The sequence below is a fragment of the Epinephelus lanceolatus genome, chromosome 18 (genome assembly GCF_041903045.1).
Source record: "Epinephelus lanceolatus isolate andai-2023 chromosome 18, ASM4190304v1, whole genome shotgun sequence".
NCBI classification, from domain to species: Eukaryota; Metazoa; Chordata; class Actinopteri; order Perciformes; family Serranidae; genus Epinephelus; species Epinephelus lanceolatus.
Window position 1 is genome coordinate 8,241,007 of NC_135751.1, and position 27,976 is coordinate 8,268,982.

The 27,976-nt window shown below is 40.0% G+C and overlaps 1 protein-coding gene across 1 annotated transcript; it reads right to left on the minus strand.

Annotated features, from left to right (window-relative positions):
* Positions 1–283: 283 nt before the first annotated feature.
* LOC117267809 (MAGUK p55 subfamily member 2-like) lies at positions 284–27,973 on the minus strand. Its single transcript, XM_033643828.2, has 14 exons — positions 27,884–27,973; positions 19,843–19,891; positions 18,995–19,095; positions 16,498–16,653; positions 16,066–16,236; positions 15,662–15,769; positions 14,428–14,547; positions 14,123–14,254; positions 13,835–13,937; positions 9,258–9,326; positions 7,918–8,079; positions 7,519–7,721; positions 3,160–3,288; positions 284–2,986 (listed from the first exon to the last, which is right to left on the minus strand). The coding sequence occupies exons 2-14, from the start codon at positions 19,871–19,873 to the stop codon at positions 2,810–2,812; spliced, it is 1,662 nt and encodes a 553-aa protein (XP_033499719.1). The 5' UTR covers positions 19,874–19,891; positions 27,884–27,973; the 3' UTR covers positions 284–2,809.
* Positions 27,974–27,976: the final 3 nt, after the last annotated feature.

Here is a 27,976-nt window from a genome sequence, read left to right on the forward strand (position 1 = left end):
GTAGGCAACTGTATACATGTTTTTACTGATGACATTCTTTAAGTTATCACTAAAGTGTCACATACTGTAAATACTAGGCAAGAATCTCATACCTACTAAATCAGTATCTATTATATGTATTATATCTACATGCTATCTACAAACTGTTTACAACTTAGTTCATAAATACAACCAATAAGTTTCATTTCAAACAGTGAATTGAAAATAAAAAGTGCTAATTAGGAATGATAGTATGAGTGTTTAACAGAATGAACCATACTTATGAAATACAATGTTGTATTAAAAGAGGGCTTCTGTACGTTTTCTGTAAGTGTGTTTATAAGTCAGTGAGGTTCAAACTATTTAATGTGTCCTCTATCAAACATACGGGGGGTGGTCACTGGGGGATTGTGTGTTTCGGTATTCTAAGCTTCTAAGTTGCTACATTACATCAGCATCAATTGTTCCACATCTGATAGTTTTGATTCAACACATTGTTTGATTGCTGCTCAATAACCTACTGAATGCAACTGACTAACCGTTCCAGCACCAATAACATAAACTGTGAAGTCTATTACCTAAGGAGCAAACTTTCTATTTCATGATATACACTTTTACATATGTTCAAGAAGTTTTTAACCTATTATGTGGTTGATGAGGTGCAGCATCTGGGTATTATGGCCTGGTCACACCAGAAATGGGTACAGCAAAATGAATCTGCAAAATATTTGGCTCTAGAAGCTTGGTGACATATTGACTATACCTCCAGGGCTAACTGGTGAACTGCTGGTGAGCTAACCCCTAACTCATTAGCCATCTGGGCTAGTGTTAATCAGTCACAGCTCTCTAAAACCCCTTTTACAGTATCTGTTCAAGCTGTGAATGTCACGACATTATTTTGCCTCACCATTCCATATAAAAGGTTCGTTTGCATAATGGGGGGACAAAGTTGTCTTGCCTTTAAGCAATCAGCAGAGGTAGTAACAGCGCCAAATCAACATCAGTGTAAGAGGGACAGCTGGTAGGACAGGATGGGGGTCCCATTTTGACTACATGTTAAGTGTGCAACCCACCACCGAGAGATTTAAAAGGCAGCTAGCAGCATCTTGCAGCTAACTCAAGGAAGAAGAATAGCAACCAAAAATGCCTGCAAATTGGGAAAACAGTAAGGAAGGAGCTTTAGAAAGACCTGCCCAACGCATATGTTATATGCCACACTAGAGACAGACACTGTTGTGTTACACACCACGCCTCTTTTGCTTCTGGAATGCTGGCATACTATCTAAAATCACACACTGGGGTTGCATGATGCTGCTGATGTTTGTTTCTGTGAGAAAAAGCAAAGGCAGCATAATGAAGGGTCTATGTCGCAGCCCTATTGCAGGCTTATGATTCCCTGTGGGCTTTCACACTAATATGGCTAATGTTTTTAGGTCTTACACTGTGGGCTGGTTTTAGACGTGATCACATAACTTACATACAACCAATTCTCCATTGGACCCCAAGATGATTCTAGATGTGGCTTTTTCTTTCTCTCACTACAAGATGGCAACTGAGTTCTATATATTGCATATTGTAGGGTTATCTGTCTTTTCATTACCTGTACAACGGCTTGTTTTCTTAGAGTGCCAATGAGTGTGTGTGTAACTACATAAAATAAAGTAAAAGATAAGAATAAGATAAGAAAGGCAGCCTACGCTGAGAACACAGAAAGAGAACAGATGGACTGTGAGGTTTGCTTGTCGTTGGCGGCACTCAATCACACTTACTTTGACAAGTACAGTATTCTCTATTAAAATTAAATTTAAGGAGGAGAAGAAGAAGAAGAAGAAGAAAGAGAAGAAGATTATGCTTTATCAATCCCTGAGGGGAAATTCAATGTTTTCACTCTGTTGTCATATACACACAGGCTTCAAATGCATGTACATGACAACAGAGTGAAAAAATATTGAATTTCCCCTTAGGATTAATAAAGTGTATGATCTTCTTTGACATGAAGGAATCTGTTGCTTCTGCATTATTGTGCTTTAACCAGAGGCATTGCATGTGATGGTTTTATGATTATTTATGTGTTGTAGTTAGTTCTGCTTCAGGCTGAAAACATCAATCATCAATAAAACCGATAAATGACAATTGTAGAAATCGCTGATCTTTCTCCATTTCATGTTTTTGTAAATTGACCTTTTTGGACAGCCAGGCAGTTTTATATCTGTGTGGTCTCTTTTAAGTCATGATGGGTGCTTATCATTATTTTCAACATTTTAGGTCAAATGTTTGGTAAGTTAATGGATAGATCAGGTTTTGCTAATAAATCTGACTAGCCCTCATAGCTTGGAGATTGAGTGTATCAGTCTATCCGATGATGAAATGTAAACAATGACAGTCTGCTGATGGTCATCAGTAATGGCACAAATCATTTAAAAAACATACAAAAGTCTTTGCTCTAAAATCCATGCAGGGACACACATACACACTCGCATCCACACGCACACAAATAGTCCTTAATGTGTCCAGGTAAAATTTGTGAATTTCTGACATTCACAACTTTAATTTTTACACAATTTCTATTCCCTCCTTCCTGTCCTCCCTGCACAGTAAAATATGACCCTATTTAAATAATGGGTGTCCTCTTCACACACTGTTAAGACAACATCCTGTAGCTTCTCTGCAAAACAGCTGCTTTAGCAAGAACAAAGGTCTCTGATTCTAAGCTACTGCTATGGTCACATTCAGTGTTCAATTTTACGAAATTGAAAGAAGAACTTCCATTATTTACACAGTGGCATAGTTTTAGTGCCTTTGAGCCCCCCCCGCCCTCCACAGATTCTTTCTAGAAAACCCAGGTAACAGGAACCCACTGGGGGTTTTTAGAAACCGTTTCCAGGGCGGCCTTGACAGTGCGGTAGGTCTCGTCCAGGTTGTCGTTAATTATGCTGAGGTCAAAGTAATGATCGTAGGCCGCCTGGATTTTGGTACTCTCATCGCATGTCCTTTGCAGCTCTTCATCCTGAAAGGGAAAAAACGTGACTTGGTTATGCATGTTCTTATTGGATTGTTATTGTAATCACAGGACTTCTTCTTTGAAATATTCCTAGTTTATACTGAGTTTTATGCTGCTTCTTTAGCTGCAGATGTTAGTTTTTTCCACATGTATATGAACACACCAAAAGTGTTTCTTACCGTCAGTGTCTTAGGAACCACCCCTGCCTCTACAGCTGAGTGGTTCATGGCCTTGAGCACCTCGAACTCTGGAGACTGAAGGAACACCACATAGGGCAAGAACTCTGAGGTCCTCAGTACCTTGAGAGACTAGAGCACAACATGAACACAAAAACACATTAGATTTGGAGAAGGGTCTTTGAGAGTTCCAACAGCTGGAGATTCCTGGCTGGTGGCACTGCATGACTAACTGCAGGGCCGGAATTCTGTGGGTATTCCCATCAATTCTGTTAAATTTAGCACTTTCAATTCAGGAAATTCCCACACACGTTTAGAGCAATGTCTAATCAATTTCCTTCATGGGGGAACAGAAAAAAACTCTACTCTTTCCTAGAGGTGGTGACATGGTCATCTCACTACTCTGCAGAAAGGCGTACTGGATTCTTACCCTTAACAGCGTTGAGCCCTTTGGCTTAAATGAAGAACTTAATTTGTAATGTTTCTTCAACATTTCTTTCCCTAAAGCAAAATTCCCCCAACATGACAACTGTGCGGGGGTGTATTTTTATATGGTCATTGCTGGCCCAAAAAATGGAGATGGTAACTGATGAAATGCTGAACTCAAGGCTTCAAAACAGGAGTCCACAAACCAATAGGTGACATCACAGCAGCTACGTCCATTATTTTTACAGTCTATGATTGTAGGTTGACTATGTATGTGTTAGGGCTGCCACGATTGGTCGACTAATCAATGACTAATCGACTATTAAAATAATCGGTGACTATTTTAGTAGTCGACTAATCGGTTTGAGTCATTTTTCATAGAAAAGTACTATAAAAGTACCCCAAAATACTCTTACTGCAGCTTCTTACGTTCAGATATTGGCAGCTTTACACACTCTCCCGTGACAGTGAACTAAATCCCTTTGGTGTGAGTATGAAACAAGACATTAGATGACATAATTTTGGGGTTTGGGCGAGACAGACCGACATTTTTCAACATTTTAACACATTTTTCGATGAAATGATTAGTCGACTAATCGAAGAAATAATCGACAGATTAGTCGACAATGAAAATAATCATTAGTGACAGCCCTAGTATGTGTGTGCCTATTTGTCTTTGCTCTCTCTGACTCTGTGTTCCAGTCCTCTCTTCTCCCATGGAAGTTTTCAGCTAATGTTTGCACAACTGTGGAATGCGGGAGGGCTGGCACGAACAATTCGTCAGACAGACCAACTACTGCCCTGGACAACACACCTGGCCCGCTCTCTCTCCCTGTCTAGAAGGCTACGAGTCCCCTCTGCTGTTGCAGCTTCTCTTGCTAGCATATACAAACAATTTTCAATGATGCAGATTTGAGGGCATGCAAGCATGATGGACTCCTGGCCGAACCCTAAAGGACTAGCGTAACTGGCAGTGCCAGGGATGTCAGTGTTAACACTGTTAACCTCAGGCTCCTCAAACAGGTAACAGTAATATTGCTGAGGCACACCAGTGGTCCAAAGACATGTTTCAGGCTAACTGGCTCACAATATATCTGTGACTTGAACTTCACAACGGTGAAATGAGTGGCTCGATTTGTAACATATACAGCGCTGCAACTTTTACCAGCCAGTGTTACAAAATGTCAGCTTTAAGTTGCTGCTCAGATGGCTTTTCTCATACAGCAGGGACAGGGAAAACATATAGCATAAAGAACAGAAAGAAAGAGAAAAAAATTACCCCCAGTCCCCCAAGCTATAAATTCTCCCTGTATGAACCATTTAAAGAAGGAATTCCCAGGCAGTGCTTTGTACTTTCCTACATCAAATGATGTCAGATGGTCTTGAGCAGTCAAATGACACTTAACCCTATGGGCCCGAATGACGCATAGTGCGTCCAAATTCACACCCGTTCTTCTCTGTGGATTTTCTCCGCGACCATGCGTCATAGCGAGAAGCCATCTTACCACGTCTTAGGCTTGCGTGTGTTTCTCCCTGTCTATCCACATTTGTAGTCCGGCTTTCAAGATGCAAATATCTCCATATTGTCCAGTTGACACTCCATCAAACTTTGTATGACAAGACAAGCGCACTTCACCTTTGCGCACCCAGACAACTGTAGCCTAATTATGCATGCTGACAGGGCCGTAGTCACCATATACATTGAGGGGGACACGTGCCCCCACACCAATGCCCAAAATGTCTCCCCAATATATAACTGAAACTGAAAAACAAATATTATCTTGGAGGACATCATTGCACTTGGTTGACTATTTTTCTATGATCTTAGATGTAAATATTGCATGTTTCTTTCAGATAAAACACATGTTTGACTTGTGAAGGAGTCAATGGAATTTCTTGCATTAATGAAAAAATACTGGCAGTCATGTCCGCCTGGCACAAACCACATGTTTTGGACAACTGTGAAGTGACAGACTGTCCCAGCATCATGGTTCTTATATTGCCAGATTCCAGAGAGTCTCCCCTCTTCATATATGGCAGAATATGTCTTCTTCCAACCTGCTATGGTGAGATACATGTAAAAATGTAAGAATTTGGTAACATGGATTTGTTTTTTTCATTGATATAAAAATTAATATAAAATACAGACACATAGAAGAACATGGAATGATGGCAAATCTGGTTAGCCCAGATTGTCCTGAAAAAAAAACCAAGATATAGCATGTGTATGTAGCCTTTATAATGACTGTGATATGAGCTTAAAAGTAAAGGCAGTAAAAATACCACAAAAAGGCCTAGGGCCCATAGGGTTAACTGACTGAATGGAGCTGATAAGCTGCCAGGAGCAACTGGTTGCACTGGACAGTTATATGTATCTGTCTGTAACTATAATACAGTGACAGGTGTTTCTAATGTTCAGTCCATTTACAGTGCATCTTTTGACCCTGTATCTACAACAAACCCTTTTTTGGGGCAGTCAGTGTATGCAAATTTACTTTATGGAACCACATGAGGGGAAGCGCCATGAGAAATTTAAAAAAAAAAGAAAAAACGTATTCAAATAAGGTTCCTTCAAACTGCGCTGATCAGTATTTATATATTATTAAGGGATCACATGACTATTAGACTCACAAGTCAGTCTTTAGACGCTTTGCTTAACTAAGGACTGATGACTTTCTCCCTGATTTTGTGTTTAGATGGGCGGATACAATTTCAGAGTTTAAAAAAACTCCCTACGTTGCAGAACCAATAGTAAATCCGCAGGGCGGTCCTTCGGTGGCTTGCTGAACTCTTGTGCTCGTAAACATAGTCCGACTAGAAACGTGTAGCGGTACAAAATGGCTCAAGTCGCTGTAAGTCCTTCATTTCCACAATCTTGTGGACTGAGCACACGTTTGATAAAACGGAGTTAAATCTCTCGGCATCCATTTTCAAACTCTCTGTGTGTTTGTTTCCTTGCGGACGAGAAAAAGGGGAGCGCACATTTCTGGGAGGGCATGTCCTTTTCAAAAATGCAAGAGGCGTTGCTTTGTTGCCGGGCCGTTTTCTCCGGTGTGTTAAACACACTTTAGAAAGGAGTGTCCCCAGACTATCAGAAGGCGGAGATCTCTGATTGTCTGGTGGCGAGACTATTCTGAGCCCAGTGTTTTAGTGTTATGGCCCACCGCTTTACTGTTTTGGTTCACTCTCACCATTTTCATAGCCTCGTTTTGGTCCACAGCAGGCAACTGTTTTCAGTGGAAAAAACTTTAAGACACCACTACACACTACCTGCCCAGCACCAAGCTGCCAACAGATACAGTTAGTGACTATCTGGTGAACATTGTGGAGCATTTAGCAGCTTTAGAGACTGATATGTCCCTCAAGAGTTGGTAGAGACCCAAGAAGGAGTTAAAACAGAGTAAATAATGAATTCTAAGTACTATATTGTAGGCAACTGAAACTGCTTGAGTTTCTTGAAGATGTTTCACCTCTCATCCAAGAGGCTTCTTCAGTCCTAACTGACCGGAGGGAGTTTCAGGCTTTGAATCCTGTGTGGCTGTGAACCATTACAGAGTCGTTGAGGTCACATGTGAGTCACTGACCCATGTGAGGGGGAGGGATCTCAGGACTGCATTGTAAGTGGGTGATAGGTGGTGTTGAGGCTGCAGGCCGCCTCACATTTACATTAGCAGCACTTGTGAGTTCTGCGCTTCATGCACCTGACCCCCTCTGTCAGATGGACTGAAGTGTTTCACAATACTTGCAGGGGGTGGGACTACTGATCTGATAGAGCTGTGAAGACGGTGGGAGTGTCAGTAGGTGTGTGGCAGCTACAGGGGCAGGGATATATGAATCTGGCTTTGTATGCATTTTAAATTATGTATGGGGAGTTTTAATGCTAAAACACAGTGTTAAGTTGCTTCCTAATGTGTTTGTGGTGGCATGTCTACATACCTGAGGGTTAGCATCCAGTATGCAGACGCGTCCTGCCTCCACCACCTCATGTATGGAGTCGATCTTGATTCCATACAGGTTGCCATCGTACTCTCCATGTTCAAGGTAACGCCCATTCTTGATGTCAGTCTCCATCTTGCTGCGGCTGGTGAAGGCGTACATTCGATTCTCGCGATCTTCTTTTTTGGGCTTTCTGGAGGTGTCTAGACAGACACACAAACACAGTCATATCTATACACACATACATTTCACCCCCTTTTTTAATTCCACTTAGGAAGCTTTTGGTTTGTCAGAATAATTGACAAAAATAATCAACATGTTCCTGTTTACACAGACATCTAGGGATTAAACCTTTATTGTGCCTAACAATAGATGATTTTAATATATCAAATCACATACATGGAATGGTGGTGCCAAAGAGTAAAGGATCCCTCAGTAGAAGCTTGTTCTTCAGTCTCCGCCGCCCCACACCTTGTGCACCAATCAAAATCAGAGTTTTCCTCTTGAAAGGCGGAACCTTGGCTACCTCTTCATAGAGCAATATCTCATGTCTGTCAAACTCTGAGAGAGGAAGATAGAGAGGAAGGATTTAAGGACGGAAAATAGAGGAGACGGAAAGACCAACAACAAAGATAAGTAGAAGAGTTGGAAAAAGAGAAGTGTCACTGTTTCACGGGGGAAAAAAATCATTTGTGGGTTTTTTTTTTGAGAGGGATAAATAGAGTAAACACAAACAAATTAGAAACAGCTACAATGAGGTATAAAGAAGATAACCTGAATACAGTGAGATACAATAGGACATTACATAAGTAAAAAAACTTGACATGAGTATAGGTTTGTTGATGAATTAACCAGGGGTTGGTAGCTCTCTTACAAGTAGGGATGTCAGTGGTTAACTGTTAATTGGTTAGGTGCTGAGATTATTGTTAATCGGTCATGCACATCAGTCTATAGGATCATTTTTGTACTCTTCAGTTTACTGCACTGTCCACCACCTGGGTGTGGTGGGAGCTGCTGTTAACAAGTTACGTCACTGATTTGGCAATTTCTGTTTGTAATGCCACCAAACCCCCACAAAACCCCTTTAGTATTGATAACTACTGTTAGCTCTGTTCGTGCCATTAACATTATCAGCATGGCTAGTGATACTAACATAGAAAACAGTACTAAAGGGATTCTGTGTGTGAAAATGAAGTCGTTAACTCATCTGAGGGGACGGTATTGCTCACAGTAATGCTAAGTCAGTGGCCCTGCTGGCTAACTCCCACCAGACCTTGGCATTGCCCAGTGCAAAGCGGGCAGGGCTAACGTTAACTAAAAAGTGGAGACTGGCAGGTGGGCAGTGAGCGCTATGTTTCTGCAGATTAACGCAAAACCAGAAGAAAATAAAATATAAGGCAACACATCAAAATTTTACCACCTCTAAATGGATAATGTTAGTGCTTTGAAATGTAGTACTGAAGCTCTCTGGGTCAGTGGAGCACAGGACTACAAGGAAAGGCCTCTTGTAATTCATTTCACATTTTTAACCGATTACTTAATTGGTGTTAGGCATCGTAATCAAAGGATCCAGTCCATTTAAAAATTAAACAAAAACTTTACATGATGAAAATCAATAAAGTTTGCAAAACTTACAACCTTGTATTCTTTTTAAATGCACTCGTAACTATTTGTAAGGATATCATGTAACTACAGGGCCTGACAAATAATACCAAGTTTCACCACACTGGCTTTGTTACCTGCATTTTTTGTGGTCACATACATCATTTTCTTCTTCTTCTTCCCTCCAACACCAGTACAAAGATTCCCTGTCACATGAATGGAGCATAGTGTTAGTTAAGGCACTGAGGTCAGACTTGCATTAGCAGATTGTCATCATTCATGCCTTCTAATCACTGGCTCATTCATCTGAGTTCTGTGCCAAACATTTCTCGGTCAGGAAAATTTGAAAACACGAGTTGTGTGGAATTCACTGTGTGGAACCCAACCAATTGGGTATCAATCTTCCCATCAAATATTTCGCTTGAAGGTTAGTGGTTAATATTAGCATGAAGAATTGGAAAAACATGACTCTCACATCTTCTGCCTTTGATGTCATCCTCTACAGCCCATTATCATCTTGACATTCTTATAAGTCTACAGCTTCTTTAGACATCAGAGCAAGACATTGAGAGTTTGTGGAATTTTAACATTTAGACATTTCAAAAGCACTGAGTTTCTTACATTTTTTCTGATCGGGATGCACTGATTTATTGGCTTAACCAAATACTGTCCTTGCTGACTGCCATCAACCTATCAGCAAGTAAGATGGCATTCACTGATGGCAGTGGCTGTTGATTTTTCTGTTCTGTACCATCAATTTAGTTCAGGCTAAAAAGCAGGGCTCCAGACTAATAGCATCCCATCCTCCTGGCCACAACAGAAAATGTGTTTGGGATGAACAGAGATCTCTTCCAGGATACCTTTGGAACAAAAGAACGCAATAAACTCACTATCAAGGCATCGGGGGACACACCCTATTTGTTCCCTCATAATGCTACATTGTGAATAAGAGCTCCACGTTGAAATCAGCAAGAGAAGAGCTAGATAATGTTAGCTGTTAGCAGCTGGTGGCTGGAACTAACAGCTAACGGAGGTTGCACTGAGTTACATAATGACACGTTCAAACTCTATTTGGTAAAAATGAGTAGAGGATGAAGATACATTATACTGTTCCCATTATGTATTCAAATGTATTCTTGTAAAATGCAGTTTTTTGGCAAGTAAAAGCTGTGGTTTGGAGGAGAAAATTCTCGATGCTTTAACAGCAATATAAAATATAAAGAGAGAATTAAATATTAAATGTATATTAACTAAAATAACCGCCTTGCTGTTGTATGGCTCTGCACATCAGTGAAGTTGCAGTTACAGTTTAAATCCATGTCTGTTCAGGCTTATTTGTAGCCATGGCAGTAGACAATGCTTCAAATTTGGATGTTTCTGCAAAGAAGCTATACATTTTAAAATATGGATGCTCCACACACACAAGGTTCCCACACATTTTCATGAACTAAAGTCAGAAACTTTTCAAGGACCCATATTTTTTTTTTGCCCAACTAGCCCATAATCGTAATTTCAGCTAGCTGGCATACATGGAAGGAGAGATGGAACACACGGAAAAAATGTTGAGACATACATGATAGTAAGCAAATATCAAACATCAACGCTAACACTACAGCTATGCTGCTTTGGCAGTTTCAGAAAGTTTGAGGTTATTCAGCAGAGACTACTTCAACAATTTCATTACTCACAAAAAATGACTTTTCTGAAACTTTTTTTTGAAGTTTTTTAGTAATTCCATGACTTTTCCAGGCCTGGAAAATGGGATTGTGAAATTTCAGGATTTTTCCAGGTTTTCCATTACCATGGGAACCCTGCACACATTTCCCCCCCAACAGCACAGAAGATCTATACAATCAGCACAATTTCAAGGTGGACACCAATTGAGTATCTGACCAAATGTCTCCCCTTTTGTTCCTGAGTTATAGCATTGAGTAATGGCCAGAAGAAGTGTTTTTGTAGAACATTATGATGTCAGACTGACCTTTGACCTTTTGGACATAAAATGTCACTACTTCATAATTTTATTCTATTTCACATTTGTACTAAAATGTTGTCATAATTAACAAATAAATTCTTGAGTTATGGCCAAAAACATGTTTTGTAAGGTCACAGTGACCTTTGACCAACAAAATTCTCATGAGTTATTCATTAGTTCAAGTGAACGTTCGTGCCAAATTTGAAGAAATTCCCTCAAGTTGTTCCTGAGGTATCACGTTTACGAGAATGGGACAAACAAATATACGGACAACCCAAAAGCATAATGGCCCTCACGAATGTACAACATAAAACTGGGTGTCTGTACATTTCCACACAAAGCTTGGCATTTATCAATGTGGACATGAGCGGAGGCTACAATCAAATCTCACGTCTCAGCTTGTGTATGCAAAATTGAGTCAGTGTGGACTTGCGGTGCAGCAGTAAATCTGGCTGAATTGGAAAATTGCAATTAGACCGTATTCTAAATGACATCTAAGTATTTGCAGCCACATAATAATCACTCAAAATGCGTAGTCGCCATATGGACGTGCACCCTGTATAACAGCTGGCTGTTGCCTGGCTCTGTGGGACTGGCTCCAGGCTGACCAAAGAATAAACACCACTTGTGCACAGCTGTATCAGAAACCTCTCTTTTTTTAAAAGCACTAACAAACCTAAGCATTTTATATCATTCGCAATCAAAACATCATTAAAAATAAATAAATAAATAAACCCTGCAACAATGTAATTATTTAAGTACTAGTAACCTAGGTGATGAAATTGTCTCCTCTGCCACCTGTTATGCTTGAAGTGGAAGCAGCCCCAATACGTGCAGCCACATGCTCCTCGGTCTGGGTCAATTAAGCTTTTATATGCATATTCTAACAATATCAATATTATGAAATGTATAGGCTGTATTATTAATATATGTGGGCTACAGGTCAAAAATGACCCAGTTGCAACGTCAGTGATTCCATTTATAGCTTTGAGAAGTTTCTCTTCTTGGCCATATTATGTCTCTCCATTTCATAAACTCTTGTGACGAGGATATTTAAATGTTGGGAAGGGCAATGAAGGGCAAGATAAATTTTAATGAATCCCATGCTTACCCTATCATTAGGTGATTTCTATGCTTAGAACTGTGCTGCTCTGTAAGATTGATCAATAAATGGGGGCCATTGCCTCCAGCCACGGCTATCGCCAGCACGGCGGCATAAAAAGGGTTGGTTGTCCTTATTCTCTGGATTATTTTTAAAGATATTTTTCATGTGTAAGACGGTTATGTTAATATATATATATATATATGAATTTGTTATCATTCAAAGATAGAAGTGTAATAAAAGACTGAATGACTTTAAAAAAGGTCAGTTATTTTTTTATAATTAAGACTTTTTTGGTTTCCCCTTTCACTGGTACTTGACAGTTACAAGACATTTGTGTGCAGATATGGCATTTCACCACCAGATAGCTAGGGTTGTCAAAAGTATCGATACTCAAACGCTGTATCCGGATAGAATACTAATTTACAAAAGTATCGATACTAACAGTGCACGCCACCTCAGCGCCTGTCGGGTGCGCGCGACGGGTCCGACGGATACGCACTGTGCAGGCAGCGTCTGGCAGGCACAGAGCCCTCGCTGCAACCCGGCTTGTTGTCGTCGCTGTGCATACATGCACACATTTCTGTTGCTGTAATTTGGCCAGCACGGCTGCAGGAGGATCAGAGCAGCCAGTTTTGGTCAAAAATGATAAAGGAAAAAGCGTTCTTTGGAAATATTTAGTGAAGTGAACACAGCACGCTGCAGAAGGCAGGTACAGCCCCTCCCCTCACTAGCAGCTGAGCAGCTGGTGTCACCAGCATCAAACTAAAATATAACTTCTAACGTTAATGTGGGAGCTAAGCAGAAAACTTTATCAGTCATGCCCGTCTGTAACATTAATAGACAATGTTAGTTTAACAGGACAACACAATTATGTGTGTCTGAAAAGTTATGTTAACTGTAAAGTCACAGATTGAAGCTGAAAAAACGTTTGGTTTCTCCCGTAACCCCTGGTTCTCTGATCACATAGTGAGGTAGAAACAGGAGCATCCTGAGCCTAAACTACCAACTCTATTTGATCAGCAACGAAAATATGGTGCCAATTCACCAGAAGCACAGAAAATAAACAGGGCTGTAGATAAATACATTTGTATGGACAGGCCTTGTTTCTGGTTGTTATTTATTTTGGGGGGATTTTTTGTTGTTATCATTGATGTTACTGTTCTGATCTTTATTTAAAAAATGACATGCCTCTTAATTTTTTGCTGCTGTATCGAAAATGGTATCGAGTATTGAATATTTTCCTGGGTATCGATATCGAGTTTGAAATTTTAGTATCGTGACAACCCTACAGATAGCAGTGTGAAACAGTAAAAGACTGAAGGTGGAAACAATGACACACAATGTAGAGTAGCTGTGGTATTACAGTGATAGAACACACTTGCTAAATACACAGGCTACACCTTCAACTCTCAAGTAAACTGTATTTACCCTGCTTTCTACTTAAAGCTGTAAGGAGCTTTTCATATAGCCTATCACTCATGCATGAAATGAACTATTAAAAAGTTTCTTTATTCTGCCATCTGATTCCTAACATCATGCTGTTTATTTTTCTTAATTTATTTTTCATCATTCGTTATAATTTTTTTATTGATCATAATCTTTTTTTGTTCTATTAAATCTTTCTTTCCAGTTACCTGCTGGTGCCAGTTCCACATCTCTCTTGACGAATGCTTTTCTCTTCTCCTCCAGCAACTGACTGGGGATCAGCCCTGCACTACCACCTTCCACATGACGGGCCTGTATAACACACACACCCACACCCACACACACACACACACACACACAACACGCATTCATGACAAAAATTAATATTAATGGTCCTGTGGTTTTATGACATTGTAATCTGAAGATCTGAATTTGAACAGCTTTTTGCCTGCTGTGGAATCAGCAGTGCACAAAAAAGTGAAACTTTGGTACTCCACCTGCCACCAGTTGATGTCATCCTGGTTGACTATCTGCAGGATGTCTCCTGTCTCAAACCTTAAGCCTGCCTCCTTACAGGGAATCAGGTTGTCGTTGGCTGGGTCGTAGCTATAGTGACACTTAAAGAACACCTAGAGAAACAGATACAGAAATATATGTCATTAGTGGTACATTTGATAACACATGCTATTTATTTAATATCATTTCTGGTCAGTATCATGATCCACAGTCACCAGCAACACTTGTGACTGGTAGTACAAACATCTGTGTCTCATCTGTGTGTGGTGCTGTTTATATCTGTCACCTGTCTTGGTGGTATGGCTTCATGGTAGCTGGGCAGTATCTTCAAAACTACACTTCCACTGGCTGCTTGCAGCTCCTCCTGTAGCACCCTGGCATCCTGGCCCACCTCTCGTCCATTCACCTGCGAACACATTGGATAAAAAACAGTTTGTGAACTGACACAAATAACTAGGGATGTCCAAATAAAGCTTTATGAACCACTAATTTGTATTTGTTGACCCCACTACGTGGTGCATTTGGCTAAGAGAGAAAGGCTCATGTAAAGGCAAATCCTGTGCTTTCAACCCTTTGTTGAACAGAGACTGCCATATCGTGGGCTCAGAAAATGAATATAATGGTTCATGAAGCTTCATTTGGTCATATTTATTAAAGATATACTATGCAGAAGTTTTACTATGAAACAATGTATAGACTCAAAAGTAATCAATCTCAATCATCACCCACTCTTAGTGTGTGGCAGTGTATTTTTCTGCAGAGACTCTGTTCTTGGTCAGCATTCTTTTATCTTCCCCTTATTTTATGTGTTTGGGACATTTTTTGATGTGGATCCCCACAGCGCTAAGGTGAGGTTGGGGCTTCATTAAAAGGTAGTGACAAGGTGTTGGACTGTAAGCAGAGGGCTTCCGACAGACACAGTGCCATAAAACACAAATATAGTGAGGCAAAACGCCAAACGAGAGTAAATTTGGGGTTGGCTTTTACTTTTACTTTCGCTGGCAAATGTGTTTACAAACAGTAACCAACAATCCTGCATAGTATACCTTTAATAAATACATTAAAAGCACCTGTAATGGAAGAGTTTGGTGAGACAAAAACATAAAAAGGAGGACCCAGAACAGAGCCTTGAATTACTCCACAGCTAAGATCAGAAAAGGACAAACATTTACGAATTTTTACCTTTTGATAGAGCCAGGCAATTTCTCCATGTTTTTCCAAGCCATTTGTTCCCCTTTTCCAGGGCTTTTGTGCCAAGTTAAGCTAAGCTAACTGGCTGCTGGCAGTAGCTTCATATTTAGCATACAGATGTAGGAGCATCTAATAAATGAATAAAGTAATTAAGCTTATTCTAACTATTTCTCTAAGAGGCACTCATTTGGGAACAGGTAGCGTTTCTTGAGGGGCCAAAACTTTTTCAAAGTTAAGGAATAAAAGATGGAATTTCGAGGCATTCCCACCATTAATCCAGACAATGAAGGGGTCAGCAAAGGTCATGCCTACTTAATGGTCTACCTTACCTCTTTGATGATATCTCCAACATGCAGCAGTCCTTGCTGATCGATCATCCCTCCATGGAGGATGCGGGCTATTATCAGCTCACCACCCTCCACCTTGAACGTCACACCCTGAAACAATAATAAACGCTATTGTTTCTATCATAAATAAATATAAGATCAGCATCTACAGTAGTAAGTAAACCCAAACTACACATGACCAACTGTTGTGTGTTTTACTAAAAGCACAACATTCAGGAATGACCAATTGGGGCTCACGTTTATTTATTCATTTATTTTTTAACAAAATCAATATTTTCACTGCATCTTGAATTACTGATTAAATGCTTTTATAACAAACATGAGGAGCGCTTGGAGCAGAAAAGTGCAAACCAACATGGAATGAACTCAGCTTTAATGTTACGTACCAGGTGCTCCCCCGCCACTTTGCGTATGCCCACCATGCGAATTGCATCAGGTGGCAGGTGCAGGTTGTTTGTGTGGCTGTCCTCCTGCTCATGATCCACAAAATCACATGGGCTGGGGGGTGGGCTATCACATGCCTGGGACGCCACTGAATCATGAGTCTCCAGTAGAGACTGACAAACAAAAAAGGACAAAATTTAGTGTTAGACATTAAAACATCACATTATGTAACACTACTTGCTTTTTTAACTGTGTGAAGAAAAAAGACTCAGATCTTTCCTGTATGCACAGGTTTTACAAAATCCATCTTGTTATCAGATTCAGCAGAACAACCAAGATTAAGTTGTAGTTTCCTAATACAATCCACATCAGAGTCATTTTGACATTGGACTACATTTTTCACTGTTTTACATGTTTATGTGTGTGTTCTACACCTGGAAGTGTGGCTGTGTGAGAATGCGGGTGAGCTCAGCTGCAGTGTCAGAGTGATGTGTGAAGGGGTCCAGGTCTCTGAGGATCTCCTGCAGGAGCTCCACATTGTTCTCCCTCACTGGTGACGGACGTGGCTCCTTCAGGCTCTCCTCTTGCTCCTAACACACAACACATACACATAAAATTGGATACACTTTAACACAAAAACATGATAGACAGGTCCTCACAAGTACGTGCACATAAACACATCAGTGTTTCCCCTATATATAGACCTTTGTCACAGTATACATTCTGACTTGTCACAGTAGGAAAAGCACAGGTGAAACTCAAACCATTAACGATGGCTCAGGTCCATTAGTTTCACAGTGAGCTATTGCAGTAAGCCCACAAGCACAATACCAGGGCCTCCTCTATGCGGAATGCAGCTGTCATTGATGTTTTAAAATACACCTGTGCTTTCCCTACTATAGCATGTCAAAATGGCTGCTGTGAAAAAGGTCTACTGTGAAGGCCTAGCTGGCCACCAGGCCAACAGGAAACCCACCAGGGTTCCCACACATTTTCCATTTCAGAATTCAAAACTTTAATTCTAAGCTTTAGAGACACAGATTTCCAGACCTCTCAAATGATTTGTATGTATTTTACTTCTGAGTAGAAATAGCTACATGTTTATTATCGTGATGCCAATGTATGTAAACAATGTATGGGAGCGGCTGTGGATCAGAGGACGAGTGGGTTGTACACTAATCAGAGGACCGGCAGTCCGATCCCTAGCTCCTCCAATCCACATATCGAAGTATCCTTGGGCAAGATACTGAACCCCAAATTGCTCCCGATGGCTGTTCCATTGGTGTGTGATTGTGTGTGAATGGTTACTGAGTAGCAGGAAGCACCTTGAATGGTAGCCTCGGCCACCAGTGTGAGAATGTGTGTGTGAATGGGTGAATGTGACATGTAAAGTAAAAAGTACTTTGAGTGGTCTGAAGACTAAAAAGGCGCTATACAGGTGCAGGTCCATCCATTTACCAAAGATATTGCAGCATGTTTTTTCAAACCAATTTGGTCGAAGATGTCTGGATTATCTTACAGTTATAAGGCACTTAGGGCAGAACCATTCTGCAGGCTGTGATGTACAGGCATAGAGCAGTTCTGTGTAGGAGTGTGTGTTCAGTCGCATGTCATACTTGTTGTCTTGTTTTCAATGACATCAAGCTTGCTCTGGCCAACACTCTCTCACACAGTGGTAAACATTCTGACTGCCTGTTCCAAACATCAAGAAAAAACTTCTGCTTGTATGATCACTTTATTTTTAGAGATTCTGAATTTTATATTTTAGAAAACAGAATAGGGGCAATAGTCTGGAAATATTTTTCCATACTTTTCCACACACAGAGCCAAGCTATGGTAGAGCACAGGAGAGACCGGTAAAGTGAACGTTATTTTCAGCTGATGACAACTCGTTATGTTATGTGCAACAAAAGCAGGTTCCACTGGCTTAAAGGGATAGTGCACCCAAAAAATGAAAATTCAGCCATTATCTACTCACCCATATGCCGAGGGAGGCTCAGGTGAAGTTTTAGAGTCCTCACATCACTTCCGGAGATCCAAGGGGAGAGGAGGTAGCAACACAGCTCCACCTAATGGAGGCTTACGGCGCCCCAGATTAAAACGTCCAAAAAACACATATTTGAAACCACAGAATATCTCTATACTGCTCGTCCGTAGTGATCCAGGTGTCCTGAAGCCCCAAAAAGTTGTTTGGAAAAACGTCATTTAAACTGTTTTTAGCCTCAGTGTAGCCTGTAGCTCTAACTGCCTCTCTGTGGACCACGCTCACATGTGTGCGCTTACGCAAGACTGCGAGACATGGGCACCGCCTTCATGTGTGTTCACGTGCTTTCGCTGGTCTTGCGCGCAAGTGCACACACATGAGCTACACAGAAGCAGTCAGAGCTACAGGCTACAATGAGGCTAAAAACAGAGTTCAAATGAGGTTTTTCCAAACAACTTTTTATGTCGGGGCTTCAGGACACTTGGATCACTACGGACAAGCAGTATGGAGATATTCTGTGGTTTCAATTAGGTGTTTTTTGGACGTTTTAATGCGGGGTGCCCAGCCTCCATTAGGTGGAGTTGTGTTGCTACCCCCTCTCCCCTTGGATCTCCACAAGGGATGTGAGGACTCTAAAACTTCACCTGAGCCTCCCTCTGCATATGGGTGAGTAGATAATGGCTGAATTTTCATTTCTGGGTACACTATCCTTTTAAGCTAATAATGGTGATTATCTAAAAACAATAGTTTTGTCTATGACAGTTACAATTAATTTTATACTTTTGTGGATGTTAAGATGACAATTTCATTAATATAATTATTAATAATAATAACAATATCACTAATAATACTGCTACTTATAATAATAATGCAGGGATAAAACTTGTGATTTAAACGTATGTTTAAATGTGTGTGTGTGTGTGTGTGTGTGTGTGTGTGTATCACACCAGAGGGCTCTCCATGATGCCTTTGAGGTAGATGAGGTCCAGGTCATTGGCCGTGGTGGAGCTGTTGGTGCTGTCGCTCATTGCGTCCAACACCTGGGGCACTATAATACACACATGCACACGTATGCGCGCGCACACAGGCACACACACACACACACACACACACACACACACACACACACACACACACACAGAAGAGGAACCAAGGGTCAATAAGGCAGAGAGACAAGGAAAATGAGACTGTCACAAATGGGACTCTGAGCTTTAGTGTTTTTCTGGCTTACCTGTAGGACTGCTTTAAATAAATGCTTAGTGTAGGCTTTATTTATACTCTCTGATGGAGGTGTTTGACCTCTGGTCAAAATAGGCTGAATTATCATCACAAGGGGTTGAAACTAAATTTACTTTCTTTTGGTAAAAAAAAAATAAAAATAATAAATATTTGCAATATTTTAGGCCATGGGTTAAAACTAATTAATTAAATCTAATAATACTAAATAATAGTTTATTTATGTCCTGGAGTGTATTCTGTCCCTAGATACTTTTGAAACAGCAAAAAGAGAGATTATCCTGCTTTTACTGTGGTCAAATTATATTCAGTTTTAAGTATTAACATTTCCCTCAGTCTTCTTCAAAGAGCTACATCTGCAGCTGCTATTACATGTGTAGTTTTCAACAGAAATCTTATTCTATTTCAGTGTCATTTAGGTGAAACATAAACTATACTATTCTTATACATGTTTTTCCCATTCCCTTTTGTAAACTTGGTGTGAAGTCCGGGGTGTGAACCAAGAAAACACAGTCAAATGGTGATATGAGTCAGTGAGGAGGAAGGTGTATGGTCTCACCAGGCTCTGTCCTGGTGGAGGCCACAGGCATGGTAGAGCTTCAGTCAATCTGAGAGAGAGGGAGAGAGTGAATGAAATAGTCCATCTTTTACAGTGAAGTTCTGAGTGACATTTTTAGTTTTAGCAGGTGATAGTTTTTCACGCCACAGTGACCACATTAAGTCAAAACATTTTAGCCAGCATAGCTGTGAAGATAACCCAACACTTTATGTCTTATTCACAAAATGTCTGTAGAGGAGCACTTCCAGGACTCAAATTGTTTGCTTGAGGTGCTCTTTGGATGGGACAATCAAATATAGCAAAACTCAGGAAACTCCAAGGCACTCTCTTTGGAAAAATTAAAAAGCCTTTATTGTTATGGCTTGGCCAGGTTTAAGGTTTAAAGTTTAAGACGACCAAGCCATAACAATAAAGGCTTTTTAATTTTTCCAAAGAGAGTGCCTTGGAGTTTCCTGAGTTTTACTTTATGTCTTAAGTTGAAATTAAAGGAATAGTTAATCATTTTGGGAAACACTTTTTTGCTTTCCTGCTGAGAGAGAGGAACCTTTTGATGAATTGTAAAGTTGGCCTTAAGCAACACTTCACGCTTATATTGCTTTAGTGCAGCTATAGTGACACTCAACAGTAAAAACTCCAGTAAAAAAAAACCCTCCCATGAACTAAAAGACATTAAAAATACTTGTTTTTTTTTTTTTAAAGACTAAAGTGTGACACCATCTCACATTTAAAGATGATGTGAACTTTTAGTCACACTCTATAAGATTTCACAAGATCTTCATATGGGGATCTTGCAGGGTCACTATCTGCAAGATGACAACTAGATTCCTTTTAAAATTATTTTCCATCCTGCTCCTGGTGGAAAATATCACACCAAACTCATTTTAAGAAATATGACATATTAACAATTCCTTGCATATTCCTTGCATAACTCTAGAGACACAAGATAAAGAGCTTCAGACACTGTTTTTGTCACCTCGGCATCGATATATCCACGAAGATCAACTATATTTGTGTATAAACTTTACATTTTGGATTTTGTCACCTCAACTCGCAACCAGCCCTCTTTAGCAAGCTGTGCTATTTTAGTGGGAGGGGGCTGTGGGAATGAGAGGCGAACCACTTAAAAAGACTAAAAGTGCAGTAAAAAGACACAAACATATTTGAAAGCGTTGCTACAGAATCAGAGAAAACAGAGAAAATAGAAGGACAAAACCTCTAACAACCAGAATGCACATCGCCGCACCGGTCAAATTAACACTCCCACTGGTGGGTGACATAATGCAAACTCGTCTGTTTGACACAATGGTGGGTGGCTGGCAGTGGTGTAGTGGTAATTGATGAGGTGGGTGTACGACAAGGTAGATAGCTAGGTTAACGATGAGGAAGTGGGCATACTCTCCTATGTATTACAATGGCTTTTTAGCTGATAGGTGGGTATACTGTAACTGGATAGAAAAAGAAGTGGGGATACCCTGCATACCTGTGTATACCCTCCACTATACCACTGGTGGCTGGTAACAAACAATCTCATATTTCAGTTGAACTGTGAGCAAAAACTAATTTCTAAAAACATTTGGGGTGAGAAAATAGACAACTCAGTAACAGAGTCTTGGTTAATATGTGATCAGCACTGCCTAGTTTTACTGTTTGATCTAAGTCAGCCTCTGTTTTCACTTTGCAGCAAACAGTAAGGCACCCTACACCTGTTCACAAACTCAGCACAGCATTAAAATGTTCCTTAAAATATTGTGAGATAGGTGAGATATAGGCAGTGTAGTAATATAAATTTTATATACTCTATCAGCTCTGTCTAGTTTTACCGTTTGGATTTTGGTCTGAGTTTGAGTCAGAAAGAGAGGTGGGTCTGTATCTTGTTCTGCTTCTCTATACTCTTTGTGTCCGTGGTGACGGGCAATATGAAATTGTGAAAGTACAGCCTTTAGTTCAAGCAACAGCCTGAGAGCCAGCCAAACTCGCCAAACTCCGGTTTAACTGGGGGTGAGGAGGGATATCTAGGTACTGGTTAGATAGAGGGAGGTTTACTACAGTTCATTTACACATACTACCCACATTGTTTTGATGAAGAGCCATTGAAAATTGGGGAAGTATACCCTTTTAAGCACACAGCTGGAAGGTGAGGTCACATAAAAGCTGGATTAGGCCACATAGGAGCTAATTCCCTAAAAGCAGGCACAGGTTTGCTTACTGAGTGTCCTGAGTTGATTGACTGTTTGCACTTCGATTGAAAAGGTTCCCTTTGTCCTTTGAGTAAGTTTATTCTATTTCATGATATTTCAATTCATTTTTACTTTGTCATTGTAAAGTGTATCTAATCTGTCCAGCTAATTCTGACATTATGATCTGTCAAACTAGGGATGTACTGGTGTACTTATGTCAAGTAAAGTTGTTATTGATTTCTGAACTCAAGAGAATTTGATAAAATTTACTTGTATGTATACTTTGTTTCAATTGTCGAAAGGAAACCTCTCAACTCCTAACTACACCTTACTATGAAGAGAAAAGAGAATAAATGCTTTCCAGTGGAACCGGCTGACTGCTTCTCCATCTATGCTCAATATCAATTAAGTCAAGTCTCGTGCAGTCCTTTAAAACAAAGCAAGAGGTTTGTTCATAGAATTTAAAGAACTAGTTCAACCTTTTTAGAAATATGCTCTTTGCTGGTTGTCAGGTAAGGAGATCAACGGCACTCTCATTTTCGTACCGTAAATATGAAACTACAGCCAGCAGCAGTGTGCAAGTATGCATGTTTGATTTATCGCTCTACAGCAAGCTGTACACCACCACGACATGGCACAACAAACACACACATACACGCATACTGCAGGCAGTGACGTCAGCAAGGGAGGGTCGAGCGCCAGCGATTGTTCTGGAATTGAGCATCCATACCGAAAGAATGAGAGAGAGAGAGAGAGAGAGAGAGAGAGAGAGAGAGAGAGAGAGAAGTGAAGTGTGAATGAGACAGAGAGAAAAAGGGGAGGGGAATGTGGGCGTAACTAATCTATATATTGCTATGACAACAGACACAATACAATGGCAATTTGGGGAGAGAGAGGAGAACAAAAAGACACACATAATTTAACTATGGAAGAAATCTCTTCCAGCTTTAACACTATCTATCTATCTATCTATCTATCTATCTATCTATCTATAAAGCTGCTGCTACAGCTCATGGCTGCCATGGAAACCTGTCCTCCTTCAGTTTTGCCTTCACACACACTCCCATTGCTGTTTATGCTTGAGTAGGCATTACACAACACCTCAGGCAAAGGCAGGAGAGTGGTGGAGAAGATGATGTAAAAGAAAAAGAGGATGGAGGGATAACTGGATGTAAAACAAAATATCTGAAAAATGGGATATTATCACCCACTACCGTGTATCTTTTTCTCTTATCATATGCAAGTTGATGACAATATGTGAGGTAGGAAACGCTATATGACTAGCCAAACTCTAGGTACAAATTATTAAATTAGATTAGCTGTTCTTTTAATTTGCAGATTAAGGAAACTAGTTTGTTTTTATGACCTCACACAAATCTTTAGGATTTCTGAACTGCAATTTCTTATTATTTACTGGCTGACACTTTTATATCTGTGATATGCTAAAATTGGTTAATACATATAATGTATTAAGGACTTTGCACATCTAATATATATCTTTTATTCAAACTTGTTGCAGGTTTAAAAATAAATACCACCTTAAATCACGTTCACATACAGACTCTGAAACTTTCATCAGTAATAGAGATAAAGCACAATGCGTCATACTCTGAAAACCACAACCACCGGAGTGGAAAACTATCAGCACTGCAATATACAACCAAATGCTGAAACACTAAAAATATTAGATATCAGCATGGCAACAAATGTTTTTAGTGCCTCATGAACTAAAAAAAAAGTTATACTGATAAACTCAATATTGTCGGTCTGTCTCATTTTATGAAATCACCAGGTAAAATGATCATTTAAGCTATCATAGATCAAAACTAGGCATAACATAGCTTAGTTAGCTTTAGCCTCTCCAGCTTGTCTGCTCAAACTAGCTGCACGTAGGCACACCGAGTGTCAAGATCCCCCTATCTTCCTGCTGATGCCTCACATCTAATTGCTTAAAGGTCAGTTTTTTGGTTCTGCAGCTTGTAAAAACTGAGTTAGGGAGTCCTTACCATGTTGGTAGTGCATCCCACCACAAAGCAGCTTTTAGGTATTGGCAAAGGGTAATGACAAGGAGGCACCTTCACATCCTACAAAGTCAATGGAGAGCAATGAATTGTATTCCCCTCTTGACTTAAATGCCCTGTGTCTCTATTAAAGTTCTGGAGCAGGTTTAATTTTCCGTGTTTTTCTGCACCTGTTAAAAGCATTTAAAAAGTGGTTTGACAAAAAAAAAAAAAGTGAAGAAAATGTGGTGTAACCTATGAGACACATATGTCCACAACAAGAGAGAGGAACAGGGCAGAGGTGGACAGCAGGCCTGCGGGAAAAAGAAGTGAAAACATATGGAGGTAATGTTTGCCCATTAAGGCGTATTCGCAATGACGATGGTTTCAGAGGAGTAAAATTGAAAACCAGCACACTATGAGTTCATGACTCAGGTGCCAAACGCAGGATATGTGCAGAGAGTGGTAATGATCACCATGGCATTAAATAGCTAAATCCCTGCAACAGAAAACGTCTCGTCAAACATTAAAAGGAGCATGGAGGTTGCTAGCTCTGAAGTTGTTGTTTCACGCACAGTGCTAAAATGAAATGTGGAGAAATGTCTAGCAGACTACCTTCCTGTAGCTGCAGGGGCTTTGAAAATGGCAACAGGCAGGAAGTGGAAGGGGAGGAGAATTTTGTCTGAAATAGGTTGCCAATGGCAGGCTTATAGTAGCAGTATACATCCTGTGAGCTAGATTACTCTTTATGAGAAAATATCTCAGTCTGGTCTAGTGGTTTTAGCAATATCTGTTATTAAAAGATGTCACTCATGTTTGGAAAGTCCTTTGTTTAGATTCTGACTCTACAATCTGCAGTAGCTTTAGATAGTACAGAATCGAGTAGCCATCTCTGTTCCTGTATCCTCCTGAGACCCGGAAGAAAAAAGGTTTTGATATTTCGATTTTTTTTAGATAGTTTAAGTATTGTAGTTGAAAGAAACATGTTACAGCAAAAAAAAAATCATGAATGTTATTTATTTATTTTTTATCAAATGTCCCTTACAGTGGACATCGGGACTTGCTTGGTGTAAAATTTCATTTTTTTCTAACAGATAAATTACATTTCTTTTCATTTCCTGAACACTTAAAACAGATTAATCCAATTTATTTTCATTTCATGAGCATTTAAAACAGTTAAATGCATTCAATAAAAAATGTTTACAAAAAACAGTTAGATGAAGGAAACACATCTGAACACTAAAACATCATTTTAAGAAGTAACATCTCATTGTGGAGCTTTTTAAGTAAACTGCATTCTGCAGACTTGATAGTCACCTAAAGCTGGGTTTAGGTCACATCACACACAGCACTAACAACAGATCAATCAATTTCAATCAATTTTATTTATAAAGCCCAATATCACAAATCACAATTTGCCTCACAGGGCTTTACAGCATACGACATCCCTCTGTCCTTAGGACCCTCGCAGCGGATAAGGAAAAACTCCCCCCAAAAAACCCTTTTACAGGGGAAAAAAAACGGTAGAAACAGATCATGCATGGTATAACAGGAAGCAGTTTTTGTCTTTGAAACACACAAAAACATGTTACATTGATACACTTCACAATTTCGGAAGTATGGAAATTGGTTAAAAACAGAAGTTAGCAAGTCCCACTGTCCCCTACAAAGGACATTGAATAAAAGTTGTGTTTTGACAGGGTTAAAAATATTGTACATTTCTGAAATCTTACTAAATTGAAGTTAAGACTTTTATATTGAAGAAACAATTTGATTATTAGCAACAGAAACATGATGTCTGCAAAAAATTGATCACTTTCCTCCCTTGATGCCATAAAATGTGGAAGCTGTGATTCCTGCCATTTTGAAAAGAGAGTGCATGTGCTCTGTTAGCCACACCCCCACAACTGTGGCATCATTAGAAAGCCCAGGATGTCCTCTTGACAGTACAGTGGGACTCAAATAGATTGCATAAATGATGTTTAACTTAGAGGTCTCAGACTCATGTCCCCCACAGAGGACAAAAATGAATTGCCGGGTCTTAGGAGGGTATTGGTCATTCATAATCTGCTGTGTAAAATGCGTTTTGAGCCACACAGTTTTTTCTCTAGAATAACTTTTACTATGAATAAGCACTGTGACAACTGATAAGCTCTCTCACAACCCAGATGTAAAACTTGAAAGGAATCTGTTTTATAAAGGGGAGCTATGCAGTTCTTTATTGCAAATGTTACGACTGATACAGTAAAACTGAATATATAACGGACTAGTAGGTCTGCATATTGTTTATTAATTTAATTATCTATATGCATATATACATGTATATACAGTATGTAGAATTTTTTGTTCTGTTAAAAGGTTTTTTTGGGAGATTCTCCTTGCTGTGAGAGTTCAAGTACAGAGGGATGCTGTATAGTTAAAGCCCTCTGAGGCAAATTGTGGTTTGTGATATTGGTCTTTATTAATAAAATCTAATTGAATTACATCGGCTTGTTTTAACTCCAGTTTGATTTACATGATGAAATAAAGTTGTTGTTTTTTCTGTGGATCTCAGGAAGTGTTGCACTGACTAATAATTAATATACATATTAGTAGGAGAGCAATAGACGAGAGAACTTAGCTTGCTCAGCCACTGTTTACTTAAACAACAGCAAAAACAGTCAAACATACACTGATCTTACACTGCTGTGAACTCCATCTGCTACCCCCTCCTCCTCCTCTTGCTTCTCCTTCACTCATACCTTACTCCCTCCTCCTCCTGTCTCCTCACTGTGTTTTCCACTTGTCTCCTTTTCTCATTCCCAACATCAACGACTCCCCCACTGCCCCATCCTCTCCCTCGCCTCTCTTTCTCTTTAAGCTTTCCCTTGCTTATGCACCCCCTAATGTTCCCTCCTTCCTCTCCTCTCCTTCTCACTCCATCCTCCTGTCTATTATTCCCTTATTCATTTCCCCCTCCTCCCTCACTGCCCCTCCTCCCTCGGTCCCCCACCATCATCCATCTGCTTAACTGCTCCAATATGTAAAGAAACAAATCCTGCCAGGTGCACACACACACACACACACACACACACACACACACACACACACACTATTATAAATGAATGGTGCTCTTGTAGTGTTTCATAAACATATATTGGTTTTAACTGTGTTGTTGTCCTAAATATATTTAAACTATTTGTTTCAGCTACATGATTTAAGTTGCCTTTATTTGGACCTCCCAAATTTTCAGTGAGTTTAGCTTTTTTTTTATCTTTATGCCGATATGGGTATAATCTAGACTGAGTAACGTTAAGGGTGTAATAGATTGGGTGTGTGTTTGTGTCTGAGTGGGTAGGGGTGTGAAGTGTGTGGTCACGGTTTTTTTGACATCACCTGAAACCCATCGGCGCTGTTTGTGACTGTGTTTGATAGGCTCCTCTCTTTGTTAGACATTTTTTAAATGTAACCCTCTGTATCATTAGCATTAGACTAGCCACCTGCTCATTCACATATACCGGTCCATACACACAATACGGTACGCACGCGCACGCAAAGGGGTCTTCTAATTAGTCTCAAGGGCCACATAAATCAAAGCATAATACACACACACACACACACACACACAAACAAAGGCTGCCCGAAAAACAAAATGCTAATTCAACACATTTAAGCTAACGTTATCCTAATAGGCTCCTATGAGCGTGCCATTACAAACGCGCAAACACGCACACATCATTGTCAAAACAGTCCTGTGTGATATTAGCTTCTCTCTTAACGCGCCTCAGTGGGAAGAGAAAAAGTAAAAGCAGCACAATATGCTAAACAGCAGCTGTAATAGATGTGAATAAAGCCTCCATGTTGAATATCACGCCGTCCACCTACCTTTTATCACAATGAGACAAGCTTCCCGCTGTCTGTGATGTCGCGTGTGCTTCTTGTTGTCGTCTGGCTTTTTTTACCCGTCAAGGCAGATGG